This window comes from Chlamydotis macqueenii, chromosome 19, assembly GCF_036417535.1.
Source record: "Chlamydotis macqueenii isolate bChlMac1 chromosome 19, bChlMac1.mat, whole genome shotgun sequence".
Taxonomy (NCBI): domain Eukaryota; kingdom Metazoa; phylum Chordata; class Aves; order Otidiformes; family Otididae; genus Chlamydotis; species Chlamydotis macqueenii.
This window is the reverse complement of record NC_141574.1, coordinates 4,112,662-4,132,492: the sequence shown is the minus strand read 5'-3', so window position 1 is coordinate 4,132,492 and position 19,831 is coordinate 4,112,662. Positions and strand designations below refer to the sequence as shown.

The following is a 19,831-nucleotide window of genomic DNA, read 5'->3' as shown; positions in this document are numbered from 1 at the left end:
ACTGGCCCCCTTCCCAGTACTGAATTTCACCCACAAATGCACCCACTGTTAAACTGTGAGCTACTGTCTTGCTTCCTACAAGCAAGAAATATTCGTACAATATGTGCTATCTATTTATTAGAGAGTCTAAACTCTACACAGTTTTAATTATATAGAAATAATAAATGGTATTGAAAGCAATAACTCAATCACTATGTAAACAGTACAACTGTTAGATTATCTGCTGATAGGATGCACAGAAAAGTATGTATTTTACTAAATCCTTCTTCAAGAATTATAGCTAACACTGTTGATTTTATTACAAGAATTACTTGCCATTGATTTAAATGGAGCCAGAGAAGCATCTGGAAATTAAAAAAAAGACATTTCAGTTTCAAATAATGAGCACAATTAGAAGGGAGACAGTTTAAAATATAAAATATCTAGTAATGTCTATAGGAAAGTGAAAAGGAAACTCTACAGACCTCAATAAATGGTTCTAAGTGGATCTGGATGCTTTTCTCGAAGTCTCCACACATGCTGTTTAAATACTCGCTCAGTTTGGTATCTCACATTGCATTATTTTTGAGTCTTGCATACTTCTAATACTCTGATTTATTTATTGTTAACCACTGCAATTTTAGCAACACAGTTACAACTACACTTCACTTAGTTATTCTTTTTGTATTATACATGTTGCTAAAACAAAATGTTTTGGACTAAACAACGAGTTGACTTCCTTAGCACGAAAATTATTCCTACACAGTATAGCACGTCGATACGAGATCGTAACATAATTTGTAACACCTTTTTTTAGTATATAAGCTGACTACATATTTGACTGTAAATGTTACGGAATACATCACATAAATGTATCTCTTTAAAAGTCATTTACTAATTAATTATTTATATAATTAACACAAATTTCCGTGCCTAAGTCATAGAATTTTAGACTGTTCAAAGAAGTTAGCATCAGCTGCATATATACGTTAAAGTCTGCGGCTCCTACCATTCTATTTCATCTCTACTCTTACCGCACATATATTACAAAAATAACAGCCAGAGTCTGGGCACAACAGTGGTTGGTTTCTGGTACTCATTTAAGTAGCTGATTTTTAATTGTTGGTTTTTTTTTCTTTTTAAGAGATATTTCTAACTAAGTGTGTAAAATTCAAGGTCTTGTCACTGGAGCAGGATATCACAGAATCAGGAATCTAATCTGCAGTAAGCTGATGAACAAGTAATTTAAAGTAAATCTGTGGAAGAACCAGTTTTTGGGTTTTGTTTTTTGTTTTTTTAAATCCCACTAGGCACCTGCCTGAACAAGCCTGGCTTGACCTTTGCTCTCATTTTAGGATAAGCTTCACCTGCCACCCGAAAAGGGCAGAATATGCACACACCATGAAGCCCCTAGAACAGTATAAATGGGATTTAAGTGGTACACCATTTTGTATTGCCTTCTCTGAGCAGAACTGAGCTTCAGGCTTAGGAATTCCAGTGGTGCTGTATTCACACGGTATGGTACTGTGGGACCTCTGCCACAGATGAAATGTGTTGCAAAAATGGAAAGTGCAGAGGAAGGGCCTGACACACTAACACTGCCAGCAAGCTCTGTTGGTCACTGATATCCAGGAGGTCTGCGCCCCTCATCTCCTTTTAGCAGTAAAAGGAAATTATGATAATGAAGTGTGACTGATTGCTGAAGTGGACCAACCTTAACAAGAAGATACTGGACTCACGTGTTCCTGCCTGCAGGATGATCTCATGACTTGACAACATCCAGACCACGTTACTGAGTGTTATGTGGTCAGCTGTGTCTCACTGCGTCAATCCCATGGGCACTAATCTACAGGCACACGTCAATCAGTCCGTCACGGGCTTTACGACGTCACAAATTTTGTCTTTGCTAACGGGAAAATGGCGTGCTGTGCGATCTGCTTTGACAGTGTTCCAGACCTGTTTAGTCGTTGCGAAGGGCTCGGCTTCCATTAGTTCTTTCTGCCACATACTTTTCTCCAATAGATTTCCAAATCTAACTGCATAGGTATGGACTAATATCCTGTTTCTCACTATTCAGAGGACTCCCTTTCCTAAACAGAGGTCTGAATGGAAGGCTGAAAATGGAATTTTCCTTTAGAATGGGACTGGAAATTTCCATGACAGCTGGAAGTGGGATCCAGGCCTGAAATCCTCTTTTTGCAATGGATGTGGATATTTCAGAATAATCTTTGACTAGTAAACTGGAAAAGCTGACTTGACCTCAAAACTCTTCTTTAAAAAACAAAAAAGCAAGAGAAATAAACAGAGACAAGGCATTGGTATTTAAGAACATCCTAATACAGTACTTATTGTGGTAAAGGAGCCAGTAAAACTGTGGCAACTCAAGTATGGTGCTTTTTAAAACTGCAGTTGAACAAAGACTGAACCTAAGAAAATTAACTGGAGCTTGATGCAGCTTGTCAACCAGAGTCTTCTCACTGCTTTCCTTTCAAATTCTTGCTGTCTTTACTCTTAAACATTTGAAATTATTTTATTGAATTGAACAATAACTGTTTCATTGAGTTTGAAGAGCTATAAAACAAACAGACTTACACAGTCTCATTCACAAGGTGACAGATATATATTCATTCAACAGCAGATGCCTTCAAAATGAGAACAGCCAAAGGCTTGGACAAACTTGCTTTTCTGGTGGTTTCATCTGGCCAGGAAAACAGAAAATAGTGTCTAAAATTACTTCTGGTTTATTGCAAAAGCCCTAAAGAGATCACTTTAGAAAGGTAGCTTATTTACCATTGGGTTTTCCCATTATATTATTTTGTATGGTTCTGGAGCATATATTACAGGTATATTAAATATTGTCAAATCATTCTTAATGCCCCTAAATGTTTTCTACTTGTCAGTGTACAGGATTCACTTCCAAAGGTTACAAAAAAATTAACAAGCACTTCTTTTTGCACTCTATACAATTCAGGTCACCTCCCCAAGGCCTGCTGAAATCCTGCTTATTTCTCACAGCAAAAAGAGAAAGAGGAAGACATCATTTTAAGGCCAAAATAAAACAGATTTCTTCCAATACAACCCTAAAACCTTATTTTAAAAAAATAATGCAACGTGGTGAACCTGGAAAAGATACAAACACTTGTGTTTCCTTCTCAAGCCAAGTGCAAGTCTTAACCTCTTTTTGACAATATGTTGCAAATGAATGATTTCAGACTCAAAATTCTATGAATTGTGGGTTTATTCCATCCACCTGACCTCCTCACACAGGAACCATTCATGCTGCTGCTACTCAGCAATCCAGGGTGCACTGAGGCATTCTTAATTTAGCTTCCAGAGTTACTGAACGCTAAAAACATTTCATAATAGTACCAAACACGCCTCTCATAGATTAGTGCTTTACTTGATAATACATTGTGTTTAGAGCTTCCTTTTCTGGACAGCAGTAAATAGCAGTGTGGCTACCGTCTGCGGTAATTGCCCACCCCACCGTCTCCACATAGCGAAGCGACAGCAGGTTCCTGGCTGCCTAACTTCGCCATACCACCCACAGCCACCATATGTTCCACATTGCAGGTTAATAAGAATGGTTTTTCACCTTCCCTTCCAGAAACAAATGTCAGCATGGCTTAGAGCCATAAGCTCTTTATTTAATATCGAAGCAAAACAATACTAACTTGACCATAGTGCCAAAACTTGACAAAGTATCCTGAGTACAAAGTTCTACTCTATTTCACTTTAATTAGTGTCCTTTCCAATTACACAAATGATGAAAAGCGCACGGGGACTGCCAAGATGAATCAAGGACATCTGGTAACTTTAACATTTCAACATGAAACAGAGTAGGTATGACTCTCAGATAGTCTTATGTGCTGTTTGAAACAACTAGGAAAATATACAATTAACAAAAATTTAAGAAAAATACTACCTAAATGCTTATGAATCTTTTTTTTGGATAGCCTTAATTGTTGTTTATCGTGCAACATGAATCTGATCACACATCTTGTTGAACTGGCTGTTACTTCCATAAGATGTTGTTATAACAGGAATTTTTAGAATTGAGATCATATTACACTAAGATTATCTGGATTATAGTTTCTCAGAAACTCCAACTGCCTCTAAATTACTAGTTGAAAAGCAACTAATAATGAACTTAAAACTGCTTTTTTGATACCTGCGCTGAAATGCATTCTCTTGAGGCTTGTGACTCACTGATGATGCAGCACACAAAAACCTAAACAAATAAAAACAAAATCCAGCAATGACATCATCAACTGTGGGCTATCTCCTCAAAAAGAACTGCAATGTTTTTGATCCCTCAAACCCACCTGGCACTCCTAAATAAATGAATGTTAAATTGAAAACATATAAATGGCATACTGAAAAAAAAAACTTAAAGAGAGATTCTTTGAGGAGAAGCTATGCAATTTTCTGTAACTGCAAGAGATTTTGGCTGTGAAAGACTAAGACTAACTGTGACAATCACATTTTTAACTCTCATGGCGTTTATATATTCACAAGATTGCAATATGATCAGTCAATGCCGTTGCTGGAAGTATTCTAAAATTAGTTTGTCTCTGAAATAACAATTTACCAAACAGGAGACAGATTTACAGCAGCACCTGACATGCAGAGGTAACGACTACAATGCAGGGAACAACAGGTTTCAGCAAGCTGCTGTCCTTGTTATAATCCATTAAAAATTGAGAATATTTTTGCATATGAGGCTTGTGATTTGGCCATTTTTCAAGGTATATCTGACATTAAGGATATCATTCCCTCCCATGTGTACAAGCTATTTTAAATGTGTGGTAATTATACCCCTTCATTGTTGGCATTTATGGACCTGATAGCTCTGAAAATAGCTTTTCAGCAGCAATGAATAAAACAAGCCAAAAATGCCTTTCACAAAGGAAAGACGTGTATTGGACAGCAGTAGAATATTAATTACAGTTTGTTTCCCACTGACTGGCTATAACTTTTAAGTTTCATTCGGTGTGGCATCTTCAGCTACTTATGATCCCCCCTTTGCCAGAGCAGCGAATGTGCAGATCCCACCTAACGCATCACTTGTGGAGGGGTATGGCTGCTCGTATGACGATTTTGAGGTAAATTAGTGTCAGAAGTTTGGTTGTGAACTGTTGGAAATGGGTAAATACGACCCCAAAGCTCCTCTTCCCGCGCATTTTTTTTGAGAGGGAAGGGTGGGGAGCTGGGGGCTCGCAGCCCCACCGCCGCCATACGCGCAGGGAGCTCGGCCTGGGCCCCGCATCCGGGCCGGCTTCACCCCCGGTGCGGGGCTGCCCGCAGCCGCACAGGCGGCACCGCAGGATTTCCACAGAGGGTTGGTTTTTTTTTATTTTATTTTCTGAAAGACCGTACGTTTAATGGCCATTTCCCTCACGCTAACCCGCTCCTCAGAGACACCGCGGGGCAGCGGTGCCCCCCCGCCACGAGGTCAGGCCAGGCCAGGCCGGGCCGGGCCGCCCCCAGCCCCGGCCCCGCTTACCCTCTGGCCCCGTCCTGGCAGCCAGCGGGAGGGAGCCGGCGGAGGCGACAGCGGCGCCGGAAACGATGAGCGCAGGGAAATCCTGAGGCAGAGATTAGGTAACAAGGATCGTACTCTCAGGTTTCCTTCGGGTTCCTGTGAGGAACCTACGCGTCTGGCTGCCTTCGCGTGACTCATCACATCGGCGCGGCTGTCAGCGCGCCCGCCCCCCACCTGCCTCCCCCCGCCCGGCCTCCCTCCCTCCCTTCCCGCCGCGGGCCCGGCCTCCCGCCCAGCCCGGACCCCTTAGGGCCGGCCGCGCTCCCGCCACTGAGGCGCGGTCCCCGCTCCCTCCCGCGGCGTGCGCGTCCCCGCGGGTCCGGCTCGGGAGCGCGCGCGCAGGCTGGGCGGGCGGGAGGCGGCTGCTGCCGGCGGCGGCGGGCAGGGAGCTCTCTGCGGGCGCAGTGCTGATCCGCCGGCGGGCGGCCGGGAATGCGAAGCAATGGCCGCGGGCGGCTCGGGCAGCAGCAACGGCGGCGGGAGCGCGGAGGAGAAGAGCTACCGCCGCTTCCTAGAGCTGTTCTTAGGCGAGTTCCGCGGGCCCTTCGGGGCAGAGCCGGCTCCGGCTCCCCCTCCCGCTGCGGACGCCGAGGCCGCCGCTGGCGAGGACCCTGAGGCAGAGGGAGAAGCGGGAACGGCCGCCGAGGCGGCGGAGGAGGAGGGTGAGGGCGACGCCGGCGACCCTCAGCCACCCGCCCCGCCGCCGCCTCCCCCGCCGCTGCCCCCGCTGCCCCGGCCGCTCTCGGAGTACATCACGGAGGAGGAGGTGGAGGGCGAGTGCCTGGACCTCTGCCTGCAGCAGCTCTACAAGTAGTGAGTGCCGGGCTGGGGTGGGGGGGGCGGCGTGGGGCTGAGGGGAGCCCCCTCAGTGGGGCTGAGGGGAGCCCTCCGTGGGGTGGGAGGCGGAGGGGGTCCCTTCTGTGTGTGGGGAATCTCCAGTGTGGGGCTGAGGGGTCCCTCCTGTGTGGGGGCAGGCGGAGGGCAGGGCGTGGGGCGGTGAAGCCCCCCCTTCCCGCCATGCTGGGGGGCTCGGACAGGGCGTGGGGCCGAGGGAGAGCGTCCTGCTAGAGGAGGGCAGGGGAAGGTCCCCCAGGCAAGGAGTTGAGGACTTTGGTCGTGCCGAGCTGCTCGGGATGGAAGCGTCCTGCTCTGTCCTCTTCCCCTCTCCTCAAAAGACGCCTCTGCTCTGTGCCCCCCTCCTTCCCTCTCGCCGGGACAGGGAGCGAAGAGGCGAAGGGAATGGAGAAGGGCGAGCCACGGGCATCCATCTGGAGAGCAGCTTGCTCGGGGAGGGAGAGTGGCGGGGGAAACGTCTCACGCTCTGGTGCCAAAGCAGGAGGGGGGTTTGCCTGTGGTTCATTGTGTTGAGGCTCGAAATGGAAATGTTCCCTGCGTGAGGGTTTGTAAATGGGGGAACCTCTGCCAAGAAAGAAAGGAGAGGAGAACAAGGGGCAAGGAAATAGAGGCAGTCCCTCTCCCTCCCCCGTCAAAAAAAACCCCACATGGAGAAAACCACACCATGGATTTACAGACCAGGGAGAAAAGAGGAGTAGGAAAAAGCTATCCATAATCATGGGGCTTTTTCTACCATCAGCTGGGGAAAGCCAGCTATACTCTGCTCTGTACAGAAGCAGTTTCCAGATCTGTGCTTTCTAAAGGCTGGTACATAAAGAGGAAACAGATGGGATCTATTCCCGGTGTGAAAAGTCTGTGGACTGAAACCTAAAGATCAGTTACCAGTGCCTTGGTTTGTGCTCAGCTTTGGCTTTGAAGGCTTGAAATAGAAATGGTTGTTAGTGGCGTTTCTTTAGGAGCCCTTTTAAACTGATGCCACAGGAGGAGACAGATGAACCTGTGAAAATATGCACAGCACACCGGGGAGCTTTCTGCTATTGAGCTGATAATTGTAATGAGAGGTGTTACTCAGTCACAAAAATAAATAAATAACGAACCGGGTTTTTACAACTGCTTGGTCTGTTTCAATTCAGTTCTCATCTGCCCTCTGTATTTGTGGACGGTAGGGACAACACAATGATAGCTGCAGAGGACAAAGCTCTCCTATTCACACAAGCTCACCCTGCCACCTTTGGAAAGTCTTTTTTCTCTGGAATACAGCAGCACCTTCATAGGATGTGGTAGAGAGGAGAGAGGCAAGTCCCTTCTACGTATTTGGAATGTGTTTTGTGTGGTTTGTTTTTTTTTTTTTAAAAGGGACTTGTGAAATCAAAAGTCAGATTACTTTATTTAAAGTTTTAGACATAGAGGAGATTATTTTAAAGTATTATTTAAAGTGAATCTATGAAATTATTTTGATCTTGAATTCCCCCCTGCCCCCTTCTCTCTCTGCATGTCCCCACACCCCAGGACAGGCTGGCTTAGATGCCCCAGTTTCTGAAGTCAATATTGATAGATAAAATTATTAAGAAAAAAAAAGAAAGACATTTTGAGAGGATTCTTTATATAGGGATAGCTCTTGCCAGGTTGTGGATTTGGTTGGGTTTTTTTTCAGCCTTTGTATAAATCTTTTCACGGCTACTGAATGAAGCACCTCCTTGGCTTTGTTTATGGTGAAATCAATGCAGGCTTCCTTCTATAGGCACCTACATTGTGAGGCAAAAAGCAATATCTGACTCAAAATTAAGGGAGCAGGGGATCACATTGCAAGAAAATTGTTTTCCAAAGGCTTAAATATTTTGACAATGTATAGAATATGTATTTTCAAATAGTAAATTAATATCTTTTAACTGAGGATTAACAGACGTTGATTTATATCTGTCTAGCTAAGATACCTGCAAAATGTAATTCTTTAAAACATTTTAAAATGTTGTAAGCCAAATCTGATAACTTTTAATAACTGAAATAGCTTTTTCTTGAGTGGTGGTGGAGTCTGAGGTAAGTGCAAGCATGCAGAAATGTTCTTCAAGTAAAGTATTGTATTTTTAGTACACTCTCCAGTCACTAGAAAAACTTAAAGCTGCCACAAGATTATAAAATAGGCAAAAGTAGAATGTCTTCCCCATTTACAGCTGCGGGTTCAACTAGTCAGATGACTCCAGAGATGTGAAACTTCATGGATGTGACTAATGCTACTCTTGTGCCAAATGGTCATGATAGTGGTTAAAAAAAAAAAGCACATGAAAACTCATGTAAAGGGGAACATTTTATTGGTATGTCATTAGCAAAACCCACTATATTGTGAAGGCTTGTTTTCTGTAACTGTAACTATGTATTAGTCAAATGACTGGTTTGCATTATATGTAGAATGAGGATCAAATCCATTACTGTGAAAAATGCAACAGCTGTTTTTCAGCTATTTTAAGCACACTGCTTTAGTTCTTTTTGAGGGAAGTAAGACCATCTCAGAAGTGAAAAAGTATATTGCCAGTCATGAAAAAGTATAATGGTTTTCTGCCACTGTGTAGATCAGTATCAGAGAGTTCCTATTTCTGAGATTTTCCTGCTATTTTCCAAAAGAGTCATATTCCCCTGAGAGATTTCCAGTTCCTGGTTTCTTTCTAGAGACAGCGTATGCTTGGAAAATGAGATTAATGTAATCTTTATATCTGTTTAAATACCACAAAATGTGTACCTTGTGCTTTCTTAGTGATCCTCAACAGAGTGAAATAGGATCAATAGGAGGTATGTTAGATGAAGAAAACAATTGAGAAAGAATAATATTTTAAGAATTGCATTGGAACATTGGCTGATAGCTTGGAAGTTTTCTATGATTGTCTTCTCTAAAACTTGAACTTCTTTCAAGAGAAAGTTATACAATTTAAATAGTTTCTATGCAGAAACAAATATACTAAGGACTTAATTTTACATCTGTTAAATATGAGACCCCATTGCTTGCCGCCAGCGATTCTGGAGTGAACCTTATTTCTGACTTATTTTAAAGGAACAACTTACTAAATTGATGTAACAAAGCTATATGTCATGCTCTGTTCTTTTCCTCTTCCTACTGATATTTTTATCAAATCTGATGTATTTAAAGAGTTAGTTCTTGACAAGACATCTGAAAAACTAATCAACAAATACGTGGTTGCTAAGAGAGCAGAAGGCCAGCCTGAGTAAAATAGTGGACCCTTAGAAGTTGTACCACTAGAAAGAACAACTTTTTCTTGCTGTTACACTTTTTTTTTCCTGTACAAATGAAATAATTATAAAAAATCAGTTGTATATTGTTCTTGCTTTGCTTTTTCTCTCTCTCTCTCTCTTTTTTTTTTTTTTTTTTTTTTCCCCTCCTTAAGCTTTGGTGGGAATAGATATAGTTGGTGTCATTGGTAGGTTCAGGTTTACTTTCAGTGATTTTGGTGGTACAATATTTTGCTTTCAAATATTAATTTAGAGGCATCTTTAGCAAGCTTAGAAAGTAGGCCTATTTCTCCCGTTTGAGATTTGCAAAAGATTGTAAGTAAAATAAAAATAAAATATAATGTTATATCATCTTAAGTGAGGTGTTGGTGACAAAATGATTATTTTGAGGACTACAAAAATCTTACTCTAACTTGGAACATGAAAAGAAAAACTTTTAGCCATTGTCTTTTCAGATTTCTTCACAGAATACCATGCACCGTTCACAGCACATCATAGATCCCAAGTTTAGGATTAAAAAATGCAATACTTGAAGTGATATTTTAGAAATTCATCCTTTCTTTATTTTAACGAGAGAAAATATTTGTATTTAGGTTTAAGTATTCCCCACAGTCTTGCTATGAAAAATCAAGAAAGGCAATGTAGACTCAACATTTTAGCATTGGGATTGTGTAAAATGTGGACGGTAAATAAGAATGGAGTTTTTGCCCTTCAACTTGCAATTTTAAGCTGAAGAGGAAAAACTTTTTTCTTGGTAATTTTACGTGACCAGAAATCTTTTCTTAAGGCAAGCTCTTAACTTGAAAACAATCGTCAGTCTGCTGTCTCCATCACTGATGAGTGAAGAGACTGTGTCCTCTCCCTTTAAAAAGCAGAAGTAGATGTGTTTAACTTGCTTTGTTAACCCCTGTCCTGTGAGAGCTGGTATTGTTGTCACTCTCTGTGAACTGAAATTCATATATTAAGCTAACTGGCTTTTTGAACATCATATTAAATAGGCTGTGATGTTTTACTCTTTTAATTTGTCTTTTATCACCTGTTCCATTGATTGCAATCTAAAAGTCCTTTTAGGAAATATAATTAACTACTTGCCACCTCTAATATTAATCACAAGGACCAATGAAAAAGAAATACAATCCTTTTTAGGGTGATGCTTGTTTCATCACCTTTTATGAGGTTTTACAATGGAAACAATGATAATGTTGGCCCATGCTTACAGTAAAGGACTGGCCTAGATACTGGTTGCACCTGTTTTTGGAAATTTCTGATGGTTAATGAGGGGGTTTGACAAACAGAGACCGTTAAATTTCCTACCCCTAGCTCTGTGGATGATTTGGTTCTACGCCGTAGCTTATTCCTGGGTAAGAGCATGACAGTGTTATGGCTGAGGGAGGGGAAGGGACGTGAGGCAGGTTGTAGCTATGTTCATGTCTCACTGGAGCCCCCTCCAAGATCAGGAATCTCTTCCTGAGGCTGCCAGCCATGTGCTACAGAGCGAGCAACAGTGGCCTGGAGTCCCAGAGACTCAGCAGAGACTCACCAAGCTCTGCCGCGGCGATGTAGAGCTGTGTGGGTATGGCTGCAGACGCCGGCGTCCTAAGACCCAAGGGGTTTTGGTCCTAGAGTCCTGGTGCTTCTCAATAGAGAAATTCTACATCATCTGATAGAAGTGCAGGCAGAAAGTTGAGAGAACTTCAGTATTGTTATTAATGCCTTATTACTCTTTAAAAGAACCTACTATGAAATTCAGCCTCTATATTGGATGATGGTGATACCATAGCATACAGAGATGGGCAAGTTTTGTACACTTTAGACTGCAAATCATTATAATCTACAAATAGGTAGTATTTAGTGATAGTCACTTTCAAAACACGACTAATGGTCTACACAGTGAGAGATTCTTTATGTTGCTTTTGAGGCATATTCAGTTCATGCTCCCACGCTTTTAAAAATACTGAATGAAATCAGATTATTTTGATACCTCTTTTTAAAAAAAAGAGTATCAGCTAAAATGAGCTATTTAAATTGCAGATTTACATTTTGCAATGGTTAACATATATGGTGACATTTCAAAACTTACTAATTTATGATTAAAAGGATGCTGAGTTTTTCAAGTGCAGTGATGACTATGCTTGGAAGTTGCTTTATATAGCATTAAAAAAAAATCATTCTTAGTGAAGAGATTATGGGAATATATTCATTCCAGTGCTTTAACTTCAATGAATGTTGCTAGTAGTACAACAAACTAAAATGAATTAATTTTGTTAGCAGCTTTTCACACCAAGATTTTTTTTGACCCAAGAGCAATTTGCATAGATTCTACTACTGCTAGTGAAGCTATTTACTTTTCCGTATGGACTGAGGGAAGAGTTAGACCTGTGCCAACGCATTCTTTTCTTGGACTTTATATAACTACTGTTGCAACTCAATTGTATTATCAGGAAATAATATATATATGAATCTGTATAATAAGCTTTATTTTTAATATGTTATTTTTTGTTTATAGGCTACTAAAAAACCTTTGATGAACTAAAATCTTTTTAACCATCTTGTGAAACAACTTTTGACTATCTTTTGGATGTGATGAGCATGTTAGGCTTCATTCCTTTATAGAGTTTGTTTAGTAACTCTACTTTTTTTGCACAAAGCACTCTGCATAGAACGTATTTATCCTTAAAATCCCTCATTATGATTCCTTTCAGCAATGGCAGAGCATTTCTCCACCAGTACTTTGAAGAAATGAATCTACTTAGTTGTGGTTCCTTTCACAAAAGTTTTTTAAAATATATTTTTCTTGATGTTGAGGTTAAACTTTTAGTTTGCTTTGCAGCATGCTGGTGGAAGTTTCAGTGCCTTGACTGTTCTGTAACTGGTGTACATTTTCATTCATTTTTTGTTGTCTTGCTAAATTACTTACATGATCACATGAAAAGCCAAAGCAACCGGGCATGTAGTACACAGATAATGAGAGTACTGTTTATTCCTATCTTTGATGTCACTCTGAAATAATCTGCCTGTTCTGCATCGCTTTCTTTCTTCAGGTTGTTTTGTGCATACTGGTTTTTGGGTTTTCTCCTAGGAAGTATTCTCACTGGCTAGGGAAGATACGTGAAAAATGAGATGAAATGGAGTTAGCGCTTTAAAACATTAGGCGTTCTTTGAACCATGCTGCAAGGCTGTCTTATGCAATGCAATCATGATTATGTAATGCAAATAGTTATAAAAATGAATGTGTCTTGGACAATATGTGTCCAATCGATGTCAGTAACCTACGACATGCTACCAAACTGTAAATGGTCATTCCTCCCTGTTGTAACGTAGGTCCACATCATTGGTTTAGCTGAAATCAACCACTAAACAAATATTCTAGATTTTTTTGTTGTTATAACGTATTAGTGATTAGAGAAAATTAATGCAGGTTGTGGACTTGTTTTACAGAAACATTTCTGCTCTGCCTTTGTACTTCATTAGGAAGAAACAACATTACAAAATGTCTTATTAAAGGTGCGTAAAGAAGTAATCATCAGAGTCGTGAATTAGAACTGCAAGGGAAATAGCTGCCCTTGGGTGCTTCAATAATTAATACAGAAGTTAAACGAGTTAACTAGATTGCAGGATTACCTCAGTTTATGTTTGTATTGGATGGAAAACAGCTAAAGGCAAGTAATGATTGAGTAACTGAACCAAGACTGTAAGCTGTACTGCTGCTCACCGATTCTGAACTCTGCATGCTATCAGTTGAAAAGTTTTTGATATTTTTTGTTGGTAGATCAGAATTTAAAAGTTGCCTGCTAAACTTTGATCATGGGAAAACGTGCTTGGATGCAGACAAGTCTGAATTGGGAAACATTTGCACTTTTTGTAGCTGTAATTACAATAAAAGGAATATTTGATTAATTGGGTAAAATTGTGGGTAACTCCTTAAAGTTCATTTTCTCAGAGGATACGCTTTTGAAGCTGCTTTTGCCAGCCTTTTATGATCCAGTAAAGTCTGTTAAATTGTACCTAACATTTTTTCAAGTTTAGTTTCTTTTGCTCTCATTACAAATAGGAATTTGAGTACTTTCCCTCATTTGAGATGTGATTTTTTTCATAGGCTCTGTACTTCCATCATGACGTAACTAAAAATAGAAGCAGCGTATAAAAATAGGCTTGGCATTTTAACTTCCTGGCACTGTCTCTAGGGCTGTTCCTTTCACCTCAGGCTATGACCTTCTTACTGAGGTTCAAAAATCTGAAATGAATGTGGTAAGTTATTCCTCATTAGTGTTACGAACACTGTACTCTACGTGTTACGTTACTTAGCTTCTAGAATGATTCTTGTACTTTCAGTCCTAACTTGAAAGGGTGAAACTGTAGTTGAGAATTCAACAAATAGTTACGTGTTTCCTTTTTCTCGACAGAGAAAATATCAAGTAAATAAGTCTGCTTTTCTGTGTATGCTAGCTTTACATGCAGTGAGCTTTGGCTCAATCAGACGTTGCTTGACTATTTTTTGAAATTATATGATTGCGTTGATAAAGCTCATGGTACGTTTTTTTTTTTAATAGTGTATTTGGTTTATTAGTTTATAATTGATCACTTGAAAATCAGTGGAAACATTCCGTTCCTTTTGGAACCTATGGGTCCAGTTGAAGACAGTAGTAAACTATCCAAAACTCCTACCTGCATAAGAAGTAGGAATTTAAACTAATAAGCTAATATAAACTAATCATACACACATATATTTTAAACTAAAGCTTTTGCCAGCTTTTCTTATAAGTCATATCATTCTGTTTAAGTAATTTAATCATTGTGTTCGGGGCAAATATGATTGAATGCATGCATTTATGTATAAAGCTCCCTATCTTAAAAGAGTTTATTACCTCTTTCTGCTGAAAAGCTGTGTAAAAACCTGTGTGTTAGGTAACGAGAAGTCAGAAGCTCGCTATTTGTGGTGATTAGGAGGAGCACTGTTGTTTGGGGAACAGATACGATTTCTGCTTGCAGAACACGGCTGCCTTGGGTTGTTCTTACTTCTGCTTTCTTGCTGGAGTATACTCTACAGAGAATAAGGGATGTATCTGTTTTCAAATGAATTTAATCTCTCCTCTTCTTGGCACTCCGAGAATGTTAAATCCAATTTTACAAGAAACTGAATTGATCCTAACCTTAACATTCAAATGTGAATTGTTGGTGAAAGTGCCCCCAGTAGGAATGAGCGATGGTATAAACACTGTGCTGAACTGCAAAGCTTGGTCTTTGTTAATTTCAAAGAAACATCTGTTAGAAGAGTTAACAGAGATCTTGGATTTTTAGTGAATATTTTAAACTTTTGACCTATGGAAGTGATTACAAAGTGATGCTTGTACATACGATTCCCCTGTGATGGCAAATAGCAGTACCTAATAGTAGTTTTGATGTGCCCAAAAAGGATTAAATTTGAGGTATGCTGAAGCCTTAGAAAACTAAAGAGAAAATGAGATATGTTATCCATTTATGATATTGGATAGATCAGAAGAGAGAAAGAGCTCCCCCTTAACCAAATACTGCACAGCCTTTAAAAAGTAAATAAAAAAAAAAGTGTGAGCTTTAACCTTTTACCTCAATGGTAGGAACTGTGTAAAATCCATGAAAATAATTGTCTTCCATATAAAGAGGGTTAGAGTTGTCACTGCATAAAACTTGTGCAATTCCCATTGCATCTTTTCTCCACTTATTTTGGTTTCCGAGAGTCTGGCTGGGGATGTATGCCCAGGCTGCTGGGCTGGAGAGGAGACCCGAGCCTACGCAAAGTAATCTGAGCCTCTTCCCCAGTGCATTGTTCAGTTCAGAATGAATTTTAAGTGGTTTAAACTTTCCTTTAACCTTTTTCGGTTTGGCTGATTATGAGTGACCCAAATGATCACATAGAATACTTGAAATCTTGCTAATTACATTGTACACTAATTTTAGAATAACGTTTTTGGATATTGGATACTTTTTGTTTAGCACCTCACAAAACCGAGTTGGTGCAGTTCACGTTCACTTTGTTTTTATAAACGTTGCTGATGTTTATGGCATACAGTACAGTAATTTTTAAAAACATGAGACAAGCCACAGAGTTCTAAATCTGTCTCTGGGGATTAAAGAAAAAAATAGTTTCTCCTACAAAATTACTAAATATCCTAAAATATTTTCCCCCAAAAAATCTTACAAACTCTCCCTGTATTTTGGGAGATGTGAGTAGAAAGGTTTGTCAATAGGGAGTAAGAACAGGCATTTTTAATTGTCTGGAATCAATGTATGTGGTAGAATACACGAAATTTGAAAAATGCTTCTTAAATTCATCCTAACTAGTTGAAAATTTAATGCAGAAGGCAATGAACTCTAAGTATATTAATTAAAGTTTTTTATAAAAGGTATTTTTTATTTCTATTAATGTCTATATTAAGTAGACTGTTTAAAATCAGAAAGTGTATAATTTATATATTACAAAATATATAATTTGCTTAATAAAAAGCTGGTTTTGAGTTAACATATTGAAATCTATTTACTTTAACTTATTGTCCTCTGATGAAGCGATGCAGTTTCTCTTTCCATGCTATGTCTGTACATCTTAACAGGAATAAAGACAAAGGTTGTAACAGCCCAAGAAATGTTACAGTAAGACACACATGTTTGTGTGTATATATATTTACTTGTTTGTCTCTCTGAGCAATCTTAAACACCAAATTTTGATCAGTCCCTTTATGCACAAAAATTACCCAGCCAGGCGAAAATTCAGAGTAAGAAGAGTTACAAGCTGTCAGTCTCATCCTCTTTATTATGGAGTGGAGCAAAATATTAAATCTGGAAGTAACACCTTGTGTGGGGGGCTATTTTTTTTTTAAATCTGAGAAAATTACCATCTGAAATAGAGATAAAAAACATCTGTTGAGGAAGTACAGAAAGGTAAAGGAAAGCACTTTCAGGAAGTCGGCTTTATATTTGTCAAGATATGAAAAACAACTCATCAGGTAGCATGAAAGAATAAAACAGAAAGAGGAAGAAAGAATGAAATAATCTCTCAGCCTTAGTGACCCACCCATGTTCCTTCCATACATTTCTTAGAGAATCATTGTCAGTCTGTGAAATGGGTCTGCAAAGTAGCAAAAATAATGAGAGTTTTTTAAGAATCCCTGTTTTATTGTGGCAGATTTCCTACACTGAAAGTTGGTTGCGCACTGCTGTACTTATACTGGCTTTGACTTCACTGCAAGCTGTTGGGGACTAAGCTGGTACTTTAAGTTGGAGAAAGATCTGGCACTTTCTTACGCTCTTGCTTTTACGCGGGTTTGCTATTCATATCTTGTTACCAGTTACAGATGCTTTTCAGGGAGCTCTTTTGGGCTGCACTGAAGGATTTTGGAAGGACTGATAAAATAATTCAGCGCTCTCTTTTTAGTGGTGAAAAAGGGACACCACCATTCTATTTTGCCTGTGGCCATCTAGTACCTAGAAAAGAAAACTTTCACAGGTGTTAAATCAGGAAAAAAAAAATTTTTTTTTTTTTTTTTCTCTCTCAAGGGCTGCTTCTATGTGGGAGTGAAACCTCAAATTTCTGTCGGCTGGGAATAAAAATAAATTAGATTTGTTAAAATTGACAAGCAAATAATAGCATAAGATCATGTGGCGTTTTAAATACTATCTGCCAGCAGAATGTTTTCCTCATTTTCCAATATGCTCACTGCTGCGAAGAATTTAAAATATGATATCTCCACGTTATTCTGGTAGCCTTGTGGTGTATTCTATAATGGGATCTCGTGGGATTTTGCATTGATAGGCATCTGAGAGTTGTGTGAGTACTTACAGTAGAATAAGGACTCGGAGAGTTTGCTAGAAAAAAAGATGGCTGCAAAATTGATCTTGTGAAGGACAGTCAAGAAAATTGAACGGAGTAAATCAGATATTTTACTAGAAGCAGTACCAGAGCTGCGTCTAGCTGAAGTGTCTGCCTCAACCCTTGAAATGCATTCTGCAGGGACTTGTATTTACTTTTCCTAGTTGGTTGGTTTTGGTGACAAAACAATGTTACCCACTGGAGCAGCAGGGAATCCGACTCGCTGGTCTCACTTAGAGCAAGGTTAAGTGACGTGATAGAAATTATTACAGCGAGAAGTCTGAAATAGCTATCCTGGTGGTAATACCGGTGGCAACAATAAACATGGATAGTTTCAGGAAAATGCCAAGCTAGACAATGCGTATGGAGATTAATTCGCATTTTCTGCATATCAAGAGCTTCCCAGTTATGTCAAAGGAAGTTTGGGCTAAATAAAAAGGCACAGGATATGACCCTCAAAAAATTGCTGCTTTTAAATCCAAGAATAAACTAACACATCCTGTAGTTTCATAAACCCTTCTGTTTCAGAACCGCGTTAATTAATTTACTGTGTATTTATCCTTCTTTTTAAGGAAGATTATTTGTTTTACTTTTCTGTGCTATGAATAAGGAAGGATAAATACATAAAAGAGGGCAGGAGGTTGGAAGAAACTTATAATTAAAAAAAAAGGCAAGTCAGTCTTGATTTAAAAGTAAACGTAACAAAAATTTCTCTCCACTTAAGAAAATCCTTTTCCTTCTTAATCTTTACTTCCCACCCTTTACTCCCCCATCAAAATTTTTTCATGTCTTTCTGTAATTATAAAATAAAATACAATTATATTGTGCTGCTGCTACAAATAAAGATCCAGAGCTGGCAGTCTTGTTTGACATGTGCTTTTCTTGTGCCACTGTAATACTGAGGAGGGAAGAATATATAAAGAAAAGGTGGAGTAGATAATGCTGCCAGACCAGGGAGTCATTGTATCGCAGTTTAGCTCAGAACAATGCAACTGACCTAAATTTAAAATAATATAAAATAATTTTTAAAAAATCTGGTGTTGTTTTTGCTTCTGAAAAGTGTACTTAGAAACATTTTTAACTTTTAGACAGCAAACTAAAATTTGAAAGTACTTGCTTGTTTCAAACAGTTGGAGATTTGCCGTGAAATTGCACAAGTTGCCGTCAGGGGATGAAGTTGTGCCCTTCAGAATTCTCCAGTGCTTCCTTTAGGCCACAGTTCCACCCACTGTACAGATCTGGTTGTTGGGTTTTTTTTTCCCCATAGGAAAAGGTAAGGTGTGATACGCTGCGGGCAGCGATGGAGCCTGTGGCGTTCTACCTTCCGGGCTGGTAGCCTGTGAGGTGAAGCCTGGACCTTCTTCACATCAGTAGAATGTGAGGAAAGCTGCTCATGTCTTTCAGAAGAGTAAATGTCTAGCTGTAAAAAATACTGTTGAGGTTTCACCACTGGTAGTTACACTATAAATACTTAATCATTTGTCTTTCAGATTTTTTTTTTGTGAGTAAACATATGGAGTCTTCTAGACTGCTCTTGAGAGGTGGGGATTTTTCAGCTGTGATACCCAAGTTCTTTCCTGTAAACATTTACATTGAAATTGATGCATGCTTTGAAGCTTCAATAGTTCCTCCAAGTCTAAGTAAAGTGCTTGTCATCACTCAGACCCTGAAAAACAGTTCTTCAAGGAGATGGAATCTGTAACGGAGGAAGTCTAAGTGGAGTTGTTTTCCAGTCATAGGTACAGGTCACTAATTAACACTTTAAGAATAAAAGAACAGAATGAAAAAATGTAATAGCCACTGTGTAAAATGAAAATAATTTTTTAAAAAATTGAGAGTGATTAGATAATCTGAAACATAAGATCAGCTAAAACACTATTAAAAGAAATTGCTAGCGTGCTCACTGCTTTAGGCAGTTACCTGCTAACTTCGTACCTAATGGGCTGTGTTTAAACATCTGAGTAAAATGTTGACTGAACGTAATAACCTAATCAGTTCCATTTAAAGTCTGGACAGCTGAAATCGATGAGAACTCAAGGACTGGTGCCCTGTCGCCCTTTCCAAGGTGAAAAACTGTATATTCTTTTTGATTCCTTGGTAAAAGCTGCACACTTTTTTGTGAACCATATTGACTTATTTATTCAATAATATAATTGTCAAAAGTAGCTGTACTGCAACAGCTTTAATGTTGTTACTATGGACTTACACAATTGTAATCTTTGTTACATTTCACCATCCTCTTTTATCCCTGTTGAATGTGTCTTCCACGACAAAGAAAGTCTGGCGAGGTAAATCGGTGGTCCAAATGGTTTTGTTCAACCAGCGTTTCTGTATTCAAACCAGCCATAGATGCTTTTATACTTCCAGGAGCA

The 19,831-nt window shown here is 39.5% G+C and overlaps 1 protein-coding gene across 4 annotated transcripts in view; it reads left to right on the top strand.

The window, feature by feature from the left end:
- Positions 1 to 5,937: 5,937 nt before the first annotated feature.
- PPM1E (protein phosphatase, Mg2+/Mn2+ dependent 1E) overlaps positions 5,938 to 19,831 on the top strand; it is a 68,408-nt gene continuing 54,514 nt past the window's right edge. For all 4 annotated transcript variants that reach the window (XR_015260665.1, XR_015260664.1, XM_086763177.1 and 1 more), the window contains exon 1: positions 5,938 to 6,337. Coding sequence is in view for 2 of the 4 variants with exons in the window: in XM_086763177.1 (XP_086619303.1) it covers positions 5,967 to 6,337 (371 nt within the window). In the remaining 2 variants the exon portion in view is untranslated. The remainder of the gene's footprint in view (positions 6,338 to 19,831) is intronic.